Source organism: Carcharhinus amblyrhynchos, chromosome 28, assembly GCF_965287045.1.
Source record: "Carcharhinus amblyrhynchos chromosome 28, sCarAmb.v2.hapA, whole genome shotgun sequence".
In the NCBI taxonomy this organism is placed as follows: Eukaryota; Metazoa; Chordata; class Chondrichthyes; order Carcharhiniformes; family Carcharhinidae; genus Carcharhinus; species Carcharhinus amblyrhynchos.
The window spans coordinates 11,588,464-11,602,532 of record NC_137351.1 but is presented as its reverse complement, the minus strand read 5'-3'; the positions used below and the strand labels follow the sequence as shown (position 1 = coordinate 11,602,532).

The following is a 14,069-nucleotide window of genomic DNA, read 5'->3' as shown; positions in this document are numbered from 1 at the left end:
CTCCCTTATCTGGAAGGAGAGTAACATGCAAGGAGATCTGAGATGCCAAAATCGTGATCATTTTTGAAATAGGTACTAGGTCCAACTGCAGTAGCTAGAGCTGGATTTCCCTGCTGTCAGCAATAGGACTCCTCAATTGCCACCTCCAAGAGTCACTATGCAGATTCCACCCACTAAAGAGGCACAACTGACATTGTCATTGCACAGCAACTACAAGAGAAATGCTGGGAACAGCACCAACCCTTGAGGCCATCAACCACAAGGGATTATGGTGTGTCCTCCATTTTGGCTGCCCCCAAACATTTGTCAACCTCCTCCATTATCATGTGCCAGCAGTAATCCTGACCAGTGGATCCACCATGGACCCAATTCATATTTGGACTGGGGTCAAGCGAGGCTGTTATCGTATTGATGATTTCTCGATTTCCCTTGTTGCAATTTTCCCAGCTGGAGTGGAGCAAAACTACAAAAAAAAAGGAAATCTGTTTACCCTGCAGGCCAGCTCCAAGCTTGTCCCGTCCTCAGTTGTTGAAGTACAGTATGCAGACGATGCTTGTGTCTGTGTGCCCGCAGAGGCTGAACCCAAGCAATCATCAACACCTTCACTGAGACATATATGAGCATGGGCCTTCACAGTAAACATTTGTAAGACAAAAATCCTCTACAATGAAACACCCCCCGCACAAGGCATTGAACATCAGCAACCCCTTTCTGTACCTTGGGAACCTACTGTCAACAAGTGCAGACAGCAGTGACTAGGTTCAAAACTGCCTTCAGTGTGCCAGCGCCGCCTTTAGTTCCCTGAGGAAGAGTTTTGAAGACCAGGACTTCAGACCTGCCACCAACCTCTACAGAATGCTAGTGATAGCTGATCTATAAAAAGGGAAGGCAGATAGGTGGACTATGTACAGCAGGCACCCCCAAAATCCTGGAGCACCACCAGCTAGGCCTCTGCTAGATCCTACAAATGCAGTGGTGGATAGAAACACCAACATCTGTGTTCTTACTCAATCCAACATCCTCAGCATTGACCATGCTCCAACAACTCTGCTGGGTGGGCCAAAACATCCTAACACAAGACCCCCAAAGCTAGTGGTCTGTTCAGAGCTTTGACAACAAAATTGGCCCTAGGAAGGCAGAGGAAATACTTCAAGGATATCCTTGGCCTTCTTGGAAAAAGAAGAACATCCACACCAACATCTGGGAACACCTGAAGTGGGGGAAAAGCATCTGGAAAGAAGCTGGATGCAGAATTCCATCACCAAGAGTAAGCTGAAGCCAAATGTTGGTAGCATGGAGTGCATGGCAACCCAGTCACCCACGCAGCTGCTCCTCCAATCAACATTTGCTGCACCTCGCATTGGACTTCAGGCACCTGAGAAATAATTTTTAGGCTGGAAGCAAGTCAATCCTGACCAAGGGACTACCTAAGCAGTAGTATTGCAATGGAAGGGTGTGGAACATTTCCTGCCCTGATTACAAGGAGTCTTATTTTAAAATTAAGAATATTTTATGACAGAGAAGTGTACATCATGCAGGATCAAGCAGCCCACTTGATTGGCACTCCCTCTCATTTACAAGATGCACGATAGGATCTCACTAAGGATCCTGAGCTGGCACCTTCTAACCCCAAGACAATAACCATCTAGAAGGATAAGGACAGTAGACACCTTGGAATATCACCATCTGGAAGTTCCTCTCCAAGTTAGTCACCATCCTGGCTGGGAACTATATTACCATTCTTCACTGGGTCAAAATCCTGGAACACTCTGCCTAACAGCACTGTGGGTTCATCTATACCTCATGGCTGCAACAGGTCAAGAAGTAACTCACCACCACCACCAGCTTAAGGGCAATCATGGATGGACAATAAATGCTGCTCCAGCCAGTAATGCACACATCCCACAAGAGATTAAAAACATGCCCTATTCAACCTTCCATCATAAGGTCTGATAATTTTCATCACCATTTGTGACACCTCAGATATCAGAGCAGTCCATGACCAAATGCAGCAAGAGCTGTCCAATATTCAGGCTTGGGCTGACAAGTGGCAAGTAACCAACCACCTCCAATGTGAGAGGATCTAACCATTGCACCTTGACATTACCATAGCCAAATCCCCCACACTCAACTCCCCAAGGGTTACCATTGACTAGAATCTGAATTAGGCTAGTCAGGGAATTACTGTGGCAACAAGAGCTGCTCAGAGGTTGGGAATCCTGACTCTGCAAAGCTTGTCCACTAGCTAAAGGTACAAGTCATGAGTGTAATGGCATACTCTCCCATTGCCTGAATGAGTGTAGATCCAACAACATTCACAAAGCTTGACACCATCAAGGACAAAACAGCCAACTTGATTGGCACCCCTTCCACAAACATTCACACCATGCTAACCCATGTTAGCAGCCATGTGTACCATCAACAAGATGCACTTTGCATAGTACCTTCTAAACTCACAATCACTACCATCCAGAAGGAAAAGGGCAACAGACACGTGGGAGTACCATCTTGTGGAAATTCCCCTCCAAGCCACTCACCATCCTGACTTGGAAATACATCACTGTTGCTGGGTCAAAATCTTGGAACTCCCTCCCTAACGCTGGGTGTATTTACACCACATGGACTACAGCAGGTGAAGAAGCATTTCACCATCTTTTCAAGAGCAATTAGGGATGGACAATAAATGCTAGCCAGCAAGGCCCATAAATAATTTTCCAAAACCAGATTAACTAGACATTCACAACTTGGCTACACGTAGAATGACAGAAATGCAATGGCTAGACAAATACAGCAAAGTAATTGAGTATGATTATGGATAAAGGTGTGTAAATAAATCTCACTCCATTTCAGCTTAACTTCTGTTGGGACACTCTTTGGGGAAGGTAGCTGCCAGAAAGCAGATTAATGCTGGTAAAACAAGCTTTTGAGGCAACCTGGCATTTTCCTTCCCAGGACCTCAGTTGTATCCGATCAAGGCAGGAGCTTGTATTCTCTCCTAAGGAGACATAAGCACCCCTTTCAGGGAAACTCTAACTAGCATTCAGATTGATTGGAAACTTGGAGCCACACCGAAGTGTACAGTAGTTAGTGTACAGGAGATGCTTCAAACTAACTCTTCCCAAACATTTTTCTTGACATCTCTGTAGGAAAAGCAGCTGGCCTCAATTCTACACGTCCCCATAAACCAAGTCTATGCCTGTCACAAACATTGCCATGTTTTTTTTGAACAGATGGTAACAATTATTCTTAGTGGAGGAAAGTTCCAAGCCTGATTAAATGAGGTTTAAAGAGAAAATTTTAATAACTGAACTTTAGTATATATGTTTTTTTAAAAATCTTTTCATTCTACTCAACTGTTCATGCTTTTATTTTTAAAAGAAATACATGCAAGAAAATTAGATGTGCTCAGGATTTCTTAGAACTAAAATCATTGTAGCTATATATCTGGAAAATAGGTACTTCTGAAAATGCCACTGGAATACAGCACATTGAATGAGAAGAGATGGTGTCCTTTTAACACTTCTCCTTCCACAATACCTCTGATTTTTATGTCAGTCCCTTGACTATTTTATGATTGAATTTAGAATGTGGTACTAATCCAAAATACAGTAAATACTCATGTCAGGTAGCATCTAGGGAGAGAGAAACCATTTCAGGTGGATGACAAAGAACAAAGAAAATTACAACACAGAAACAGGCCCTCCAAGCCTGCAGCGACTGAACTAAAACCCCCTACCCTCCTGGGGACATATCCCGCGATTCCAACCCTGTTCATGTATTTGTCCAGATGCCCCTTAAAAGTCACGATTGTATCTGCTTCCACTACCTCCACTGGCAACAAGTTCCAGACACCCACCACCTGTATGTAAAAACAAAACTTGCCTCATACATCTCCTTTAAATCTTGCCCCTCGCATCTTAAACTTATGTTCCCCCTAGTAATTGACTCTTCCACCGTGACCTTTCATCAGAATGCCCAGAAGGTCATGGACCTAAAACAATGACTGTTTCTCTCTCCACAGATACTACCTAAGTTACTTTCAACGTTCTCAGTCTCTGATGGAGAAAATTCAGTATGTACATCACACACTGATAGAAAGTTGTTCATGCAAGCACAACTCTCACTCAATAGGAGCTTCACAAGATTCAGGCACCCATAATTATACCAACTGCAGCACAGATGTGATGTTGAGGGAAATGCTCAAACAGCTGAGGCCAAAACTATGAAAGATTCCCTATACATGGATATCCCCATTCACTTAGTGTAAAAGAGAACACAAAGTAGAAGCAGAGAATTCAGACACTGGTTAGCAGAGACTTTGTGACACCCATGGCTTTGGTTGATGTTACAATCATGAAGCGTCAACAGGCCTCACCTACTGCAACAACATCTACTACTACACCCTCACCAAATCTTCAGAACTGCCCTTTCCAGCTTTTGAACAGCACAAGGTGCAAGAACGTAACTACACAGCAAGGTAATCCCAGATTCACCCTCCAGGAGCCAGTCAGAGAATTAGGAAGCTACAGAAAATATTGTGTTCCTGATGGAAATTAATAACAGTATAGATTTAGAAATTTTGATTCCTGGCATTTGCAGTACTACTTTTAAAGTATCTTATAATGAAGTGATACTGCAGCGCTAAGACAAAAGCAAATTACTGTAGATGCTAGAATCTGGAACAAAAACAGAAAATGCTGGAGAATCTCAGCAGGTCTGACAGCATCTGTGGAGAGAGAATACAGCCAATGTTCTGAGTCTGGATGATCCTTTGTCGGAGGGTCTGAGGTCGGGTCATTAAGATTTGAAACATAGGCTCTATTCTCTCTCCACAGACGCTGTCAGACGTGCTGAGATTTTCCAGCATTTTCTGTTTTTGTATTGCAGAACTTGTGTGCCAGACCTCCCCACAGCATCAAGTGTGGATTTAGAGAGACAGAAACCTCCCAACAGAATTGGGCCAGGTTGTAAATATATAAAACTGATCGTGGAATCTTCATCTTAACGTCCATACATCTTTAGACCTTTAACACTAGCAGAAGACAAGCACCCCAACAAGCACTTACATACACTGCAAATTCTCAATGTGAAATGCAGATTATAGGCCCAGTCTGGCTGTACAACCAAGCACTACCCAAATGGCCCAGTGCTAAATTAGCTATGTGGCACTCCCAAGCTGTATATTAACCAGACTATCATTTTGTGTCAGAGACGCTACTGCTCCTCAAACAACCTGCAGTCAAGGAGCACCAGCAAAACTAGGATAGACCATGCCTCAAACACTGGCCGTAGAAATATTGGAAAAATATTCTCCCCCAAGCTCCATGGAGGTAGTCTGACTATATCTCTAATAGTTGTATGTTTTACTAATTTGGAAGCGTCTGTTCAAATTAAAAGGGAATATTTTTGTGCAAGGTGGATTAAAGCACTGTATTGAAGAGATTCTCATAGTATTAATGTTTAAACAGAGACCAGCTTCAATGGACCTACTTCTGGACTTTGTCTAGCTGAGCATGTTTTGTGGTGCAGTGCATCATGGCATGAAGCACCCTCCACAACTGCATCTGTGATGCTTACAGCAGTGGAAGTGATAACTCATGGAATCAAAAGAAAAGCTGTCCCATGCTGTGTATTTTTCTATTTAATGAAATGTAATGTGATTGTACAAACATTTTTTTTTACAAAAATTGGCCTGCAAATTGAAGGCAATTGAAAACCTACGTCTACCTTTATTGCTTATTTACGAGGCCATGGATGAAGTTTAGATTGACTACCCTATGACCCACGTAGCTTTTTATCATGTTCTGTAGGGGTACCTTGTGAATCTCTCCAAGTAGCATTAAGCTATTTAGTTCCAGCAGATAATGCTGCATTACTTTCCCATTTTACAAAAAAAGGTGCTTTCTTGTACATTGTTGCTGTTTTCTACTTTAAAGTGTTCGGAAATGGCCAAAAATTCTTTTCAATTTATGTAAATGTTTCAATGTTATTAAAGTTCATTTTATCATGTAACCATCAGTTATTGGAGTAATTTTGTTATATGAGCTATTCACGGATTAAGGGAAAACACGGCTTTCTGGAGCAGAGAACAATGACACATTTCCTACACCCAAAAGTTCATCTTTGGATATAGAAAGCTTTGGTTCCATGGTGTCAACAGCAGTGTTCATCTGCAATCTTAAATGGTGAATGCTGACCCCATGTAATTGAAGGGCAAACTTAAAAAGCTATACTCAACCGTGCCTTCATTCAATATTTAGGGCAGGATGGGGCCCTGTTGGACTGTGATCAGGAGCGAAACTTCATGGCTACGTATGGAGGTTTGCGGAAATGAAGTTTAAGAGCAATTGCTCACCAAAATCTTGTGCTATCCTTTCAGCACAAGGAAACCATCAAGTATTAAGTACAGAGCTACAATATGCACGCTTACATCATTATATGCATGGACACCACAATGGTAGACCACATTTAAAAAAAATACCACAAGTTTGTGACTAAATTCCTTTGCTGAACGAAGAAATCAAGCACGTTTATACAGATATTGCCAAATAAGAATATTAAATTGTCAGCATTAATCATGGGTTCATTGGTTAGTGCTGCAATACGAACAAGAGAAAATGACCCGGGGGCCAAAAAACCTGTCCCTTTTTAGAAGACCAACTCCTCCAACCTGCCTCCCTCAGTTCCACCTCCCACAGAAACATCCAGATATTTAAGCCTTTGTGTCACACACTGGTTTGTACAAAATTCCTTTTCTCTGGGTGAACCGCTTAAAATATTACGTGATATAATTTTATATGAACGAAGACTTGCATTTATAATCGAGTCTCATCACACTGCAAACATGCTAAAGTGCAGTCACTTACCTAGATAACGCAATCACCATAATGCACACATCAAGATCCCACAATAATAATAATGAGGCGAATGGCCATTTCAGCAGCTTTTACTGGTGGCAAGGAGAATATTAGGAATGAAATCATGAGAACTCTTTTCAAAAAAGGAACTAATTCATCTTATTCTACAGTTGCATGCAAATTTTCAGCAATGTATCCACGAGGGTAGTCAGGTGTCAACTAGACAATCATAAAACGACAGCTGTACCTTTAATGTAGGAAAAACATCAAAAGACATCACAGGAATGTAAAGAAAACCATACAAAAGGCAGAGAAGGAAATTTTAGTTTGCTTACCTCGGTGGATGTTAAGGAAGGCTTAACGGCTGTTGGAGAGGGAGGGAAGGATTTCGGAAGGGAATTCCAGAGATTCGGGCCAAAGTAAATGATGGTGAGATGGAGGAAGAAAGGCATAATGGAGTCAAAATAACAGAATGGGGTGTGGAAGGGTTTCTTTTCACAGGGCTGCAGGAGGCTAGACAGGGCACCCAAGGAGAGATCTAATCATAAATAAGGGAGTTTGAAACTTGAGCCAATGCAGTTCAACGAGGGTAATGAGCAAGTAGGACAGCAGGCAACTGGAGGGAATCAAGGCCAAACCTGATCTTGTTTCAGATGTCCACACCTGGGCAAGGGAAAAACCCAGCTTGATTCATTTCCCTCCTTAACTAGGGTACAATCTTTCATATTAAAGAAAAAATTCAAGACAGGAAGCATAAGCAAGGAGATATATATATATATATATATATACACATATATATATACACACAGAAAAAAATATTTTTTACACCATACACTAAAGATTAGCATGTGATTAGGTTTATTGAGAAATTCTGATAGAATAACATAAGGTTGAATATTCTGTGTTTATGATTCATTTTTCCTCAGGAGGTGAGAGCTGTTAGTTAAAACTGAGAGATGGAACATTTCCCCATTTTGGACGTCCAGATTAAAAGCAGAGTCTAGCTCCCAACCATATACTGCAGCACCAACCACATTTAATAGTACCATGACTACATCTTTCTCATTTCCCCACATCTTCCTGCTGCTTCTAAGTCAACTTGGCACCAAATTAGGGAGAGTTTCCATGCTGTGGGTATAGGGCCACAACAAGCTGGATCAGATAGCCTAAACTGATTTCTCAGTATCTCTGCAAACACAGCAGACACTTACACTCGATAACAATCTGGGGTGGATTTGAAAGCAACTTCCAGAGGAGATGGGATGCCATGTTCTATCAAGTATCTGCTAAAGGAACAGACCCCAACATTAAAGATGATAATTTTAAAACATGATTATCTGTGTAGGAGAGGTTTATCTTTCTTGCTCCATTGATATGTTAAGTATCGATTGACAGCAGTGTAATTTTCCTGCCTGCCTACACCTCCATCTTTTACCAACAAAAGTCACTTAAAGTACCCAAAGTGAATCAATGGCAATAAATAGACAGTGTACACTTCGGCCCGATATGTAGCAAAAATATTTAAGGGTAATTTTTCATAAGCATATACAAGGAGTGAAGACGAATAGTTCATTCTCTTCAGTTATTTAACCTTACTCTAAATTGGTTTATTTTATGTGAATCTCTTTACATATTTCTCAACACAAATGTGCACATCTTCTGGCTGCATCATAGCTATTAATTCCGTTCACTGCATACAGTGCAAAGGAACCAGCTAATCAGAACTTTATGCTGATTCTGGAACAAAATTCTTTTAAGACACACACACACCGTATTCTTGGTGTTTGATATTGCTGTGGCCCTGGCTGCTCCAATAAACACTCATCACAAACATACTGATCCAGCAGTGAAATGAGTGGAACAGCTGCTCTATACAAAATCCTATCTGTTTCGTAAAACTAGAAGTGAAGGACTGAGTGTAATAGGCATGGGAAAGCTCAAAAACCAAAAGCCAGTTCACGTAACCAATGTCCAGGATCTTAGAGGATGATATAGCCCAGAAGACAGCGGGGCAATGCTTCCTCCCACAGGAGTTCTTAGCTCACATGTTTAGTCTAATAAATAACTACAGTTAAGAAAGGGGAAATCACAGATGAAGATCCATATCTTATTCAGTTGACTCAAAACATCAACTCGAGTGCATTGCATGAAAAGCCTTGACCCGGCAACCCTGGGAATGAAACGTCTACAGAGAGACACACAAGCTGAACACTGACTCATACACAAAATAAAATCTTTCATCTGGAAAACCACAGTGGCCAAGCCCTTAGTCATTCTCTTCATCAGATGGCTCCTCAATCTCTTCTCTGTCTCCACCAATAGCCATCCAAAAAGCTTTAGCAACCTGTCAAATGAAATAGGGTGAGATGTGTGAATATAAAACATGCACCCAGCTGCAATCTGTAAAATGTTGCTCATCTTCATTATAAACAGGATGAGCACGAGACATTGTGATAAGGGACCAACGCGAGAAAGAGAGAGAGTAGCCACAAGTAAATAAGACATAAAATTATCCATTACATTTTTAAACAAATCTATTTTTGAAATGCTGCAAGTCAGTAAATTCTTTATCCCGTTCAGTTCACTCACTCTCTGCTCAGCAACTTCAATAAAAATATCAGTTTTATCAGCTTGAAAAGGGTGGCTCTGCAATTACCAACTCCAAGTAAATGCTTGTTTGGGGCTTACCTAATTTCTTTGCACAAGTGTTGGGGAAAAGAAGAGAAACAGAAAATGGGATGAAAAATATTTGAAACTCTCCATTGGAGACAGATAGGGTAAATACGAAAGAATTTTTGTGTTAAAAATGCTGGAAACAGCAGCAGGTTCTTTAAAATGTTGCACAAGGATCCTAATGATCCAAAGGGATTCTTTTAGGTGCACCAACTATGGAATTCCAATGTTTTATACAATCTCTTTGGCACCTTGAAAACGTCAGTATTTGGATATTTATTATTCATAACATTTTACACAGCAGAAACTCATCACAAGGTAGATAAAAATGAGGAAGGCTACTCTGCCCATTTAAATTCACCTATGCAGCAAGATCCCAACACTGCCCATTTACTGTTTCTTCACCATATCCAGAGTTTGCACCACCATTAACCCATCTGGAAATCTGTTCTATAATGTTGATCACTGAATAAAGAACAGTACAAATCAGGAACAGGCCCTTCGGCCTTCCAAGCCTGTGCCAGTCCTTATGCCTGCCTAAACTAAAACTGTATGCACTTATGGAGCCCCATTCCCATCCTATTCGTGTATTTGTCTCAATGCCCCTTAAATACTGCCATCATACCAGCTCCCACAACCTCCCCAGGCAGCGCATTCCAGACATTCACCACCTTCTGTGTAAAAAAAAAACTCACACATCACCTCTAAACTTTTCCCCATGCACCTTAAACCTATGTCCCCTAGTAGTTGACGTTTCTACCCTAGGAAACAGCATCTGACTATCCACTCTGCCTATGCCACTCAATCTTGTAAACCTCTATCAGGTCACCCCTCAACCTTTGTCATTCCTGTGAGAACTGAGTTGATCCACCCTATCCTCATAGCTAATGCCTTCATTACCAGGCAACATCTTGGAAAACGTCTTCTGTACCTTCTTCAAAACATCACATCCTTCTGATAGTGTGGCAACCAGAATTGTACACAATATTCCAAATGAGGCCTAACTAAAGGTACTGTACAGCTGCAGCATGACCTGCCAATTTTTATACTCAATGCCCCGACTGATGAAGGCAAGCATGCCGTATGCTTTCTTGACTACCATATCCACCTGCATTGCCACTTTCAGTAATCTGTGGACATGTACGTCCAGATCTTTCTGCACATCAATACTCACGGGTTTATCACTTACTGTATAATTCCTACATGCAATGGACCTTCCAAAATGTATTACCTCACATTTGTCCGGATTAAATTCCATCTGCCATTTTTCTGCCCAAATCTCCAACCGGTTTATGTCTTGCAAAAAAGGATTTGCTGATCTATCTTCAATTTGCCCTTCACTAGTTTAACCTGCATCCTTTTGCTCTACTCTTTTTTTTCTTATTTACCATCATAAAGATTGGACAGGTGGTTAACAGTGAGGTGAGTGTCTTGGGCTACAAGAAGATATAGACGGAATGATCAAATGGGTAGGTAAGTGGCAGATGGAATTTAAGCCAGAAAGTGTGAAGTGATACATTTTGAAAGAAATAATTTGACAAGGAAGTACTCAATGAATGGTAGAACATTAGGAAGTCCTGTGGAACAAAGGGACTCTGACGCATTTATCCACAGATCTCTGAAAGCAGAAGGGCATGTTAGTAGGGTGGTGAATACGGCATATGGGATACTTGTCCTTATCAATCAAGGATAGATTACAAAAGCAGGGAAGTCATTTTAGAGTTGTACAGATCTTTGGTGAGATCACAGCTGGAGTACTGTGTGCAGTTCTGGTTGCCACATTATTGGAAGGGGGTGCAGAGGAGATTCACAAGGATGCTGCCTGGGATGGAGGGCATAAGCTATGAGGAGAGGTTGGAGAAACTTGGTTTGTTCTCACTGGAGTGACAGAGGTGGAAAAGTCATAGGTTTAAGGTGCAAGGGGCAAGGTTTAAAAGAGATGTACAAGGCAGATTTTTTTTTACCCAGAGAGTGGTGGATGCCTGGAACTCATCGCTGGCAGAGGTAGTGGAAACAGATATGGTAGTGACTGTTAAGGGGTGTCTTGACAAGTGCACAAATGAGATGGGAATAGAGGGATATGATCCCCATAAGCGAAGGGGGTTTTAGTTAATTCAGGCAGCATGGTCAGTGCAGGCTTGGCGGGCCGAGGGGCCTGTTCCTGTCCTGTAATTTTCTTTGCTCAAAGATCAGATTGATAACAGCCTCCCTCAATGTCTGTAATAGATCAAATCTTGCATACATCTCATGCAGTACCATTTTACTTAATCATATATATTAGCTTCAGATAATGAACATTGACTTATTTCCTGACTTACTTCATGAGCAATGCCACAGGAGGTCTGCCATAACGTACAAAGACCCGGAGTTTTGCTTAGTTTGCAGATCCTTACCTTTTCTGCATGCAGTTTTCTTTGTTCATGAGGTAATGTTGCAGCTTTGTCTGTCAATGTAAACCAAAGAGTTACTCATGTGAAACAATGAACTGGAAGGATTCCCAGACTATTAGCCATGCCAGCAATGCACACTTTAGCTACAATTTTTTCCTCTTCCCCACACATCCCATCTAGGCAGCAGAGAACCATGACTAGGTTTTAGTAAAAATAACACTCACTTAGGTAAAGCAGGCTATCATAAAAATAGTTTGCCTTGTCATTAAACTTGCTCAATTGATTCATCAATACTGATCACAATGTATAAATCTGTAGCCCACTTCAAGTAGTACACCTTTAAATAACAGAAAATGCTGGAAAAACTCAGGAGGTCTGACAGCATCTGTGGAAAGAGAAACAGAGTTAACATGAAGTCTTCAGCACTAAAAAGAGGGAGAAATGTGATGGATTATGGGCAGCACAGTAGCAAACACTGCTGCTCCACAGTGCCAGGTACCTGAGTTCAATTCAGGCCTCAGGTTACTGTGTGAAGTTTACACATTCTCCCCATGGATTTCCTTTGGGTGCTTCGGTTTCTTCCCACACTCCAAAAATGTGCAGGTTAGGTGGATTGGCCATGCTAAATTGCGCCTTAATGTCAGGGGGACTAGCTAAGTAAATGCATAGGGTTATGGGGATAGGGCCTGGGTGGGATTGTGGTCAGTGCAGACTCGACGGGCCGAATGGCCCCCTCCTGCACTGTTGGATTCTATGATGTACTGGATGATGGGATGGAGCATCTGGAACTGAGTAGAGGTCAGTGATAGGTGGGAGCTGGGACAATTGCAAGAAAGACATGTAGGGCACATGACAGAAGCACTAATGGTAGTGTGAAGGATTAGAGAAAGTGCTGATAGTGGCATAAAAGTGAGTAACGGGAGAACAAAGGTCAGTGCTCAGTGAAAGCAAAGTGAAAGAACAAGTGACCCACCGGGACATTGGGGGGTTGCATTGGGCCAAAAATGAACTCCATTCAAAAGAAAGTGGCCAAGATTGAGGAGAAAGGTCACAATCTAAAGCTTATTTGTACATTTTATAACAACATCCAAATTTTCACAGTAACTTCATTGCAGTGTAAATGTAAACACACGTATGACACTAATAAATAAACTTTAACTTTTCCTGTCAGACAGAAATGTACTGATAGTACACAGAGTGCTCTCACAGAAGCCGAGTTGAGATGATGTGTCAGTGAGGCCAATTTCCATCATCTTTCTGAAAACTGCTTTCCTAATGCAAAACTCACCTTTCATTTCCTTCAGCTTCTCAAATAAACGCTCAAAGTTTTCACAGTCAACCTCGCCTGTGGTAAGGGTGGCGAGTTCTTGGATATCCAAATGCAACATAGGATCTGCCAGGTAAACAAACAGATCATCAGCCAAACACTGGTTTAAAAAAAGCCATACTTTTGAGAATTAAAAGGAATTGGATTTCCATACCTATGACGCTGTCTGGCTGAAGAGCTGCCACCCTGTCACTATCTTCTGCAAGTGAATCAGCATCAGGTTCTACTAGGCTGTGATACTATATCAGACAGAATGATTAATTAAAAATTACTCCACAATCATATCAATTTTTCCACGTTACACTGCACCCTTCTCATCTGGGCATCAATACGCTGGCACACAGCCATTCCTGAGTACTTATACGTGAATAGAATGGAAAGCACAGCACCGGTTCATTTGGTCCTAATGAGTCCATTCTGGAATTAATACTCCATAGACGCTGACTTCATTTCACCCTATTTGATCTATTCCTTTCTCTTTCATGTATTTATCAAGCTTAACCCATAAAAGGCATCTATGCTATTTGCCTCAACGATTCAACGTGGTTGCAAACTCCACACATTCAAACACTTTTTGGGTAAAGAACTTTTTCTTGAAGTCTTCTCTGAAGTTGTTAGTGACTATTTTATGTTTATTTAAGTTTTGAACTTCCACCACTGGACGAAACTTCATAAACTTCAGGTGCAACAGTATGCCACATATACCTACAGCATTTCTATATCAATTTATCCTGACCTTCTGTGGAGAATGCCACAGGAAACTCAATTGTAGTTACAGCATTACTCACCAGGTGACATTCATCTTTGTTGCATTACTATACA

General features: G+C 41.4%; 1 protein-coding gene across 2 annotated transcripts in view; it reads right to left on the bottom strand.

Annotated features, from left to right (window-relative positions):
* Positions 1 to 7,698: 7,698 nt before the first annotated feature.
* The window catches only part of aagab (alpha and gamma adaptin binding protein), a 49,607-nt gene continuing 43,236 nt past the window's right edge, over positions 7,699 to 14,069 (bottom strand). Inside the window, exons 7-10 of one of the 2 annotated variants that reach the window (XM_080214288.1) lie at positions 13,402 to 13,486; positions 13,209 to 13,313; positions 11,924 to 11,973; positions 7,699 to 9,201 (exon numbers count right to left, since the gene is read on the bottom strand). In XM_080214288.1, the coding sequence (XP_080070414.1) occupies positions 9,124 to 9,201; positions 11,924 to 11,973; positions 13,209 to 13,313; positions 13,402 to 13,486 (318 nt within the window). In that variant the 3' untranslated portion in view covers positions 7,699 to 9,123. Of the gene's footprint in view, positions 9,202 to 11,923; positions 11,974 to 13,208; positions 13,318 to 13,401; positions 13,487 to 14,069 lie in introns of both variants that reach the window. The other variant, XM_080214287.1, reaches the window with a different exon arrangement.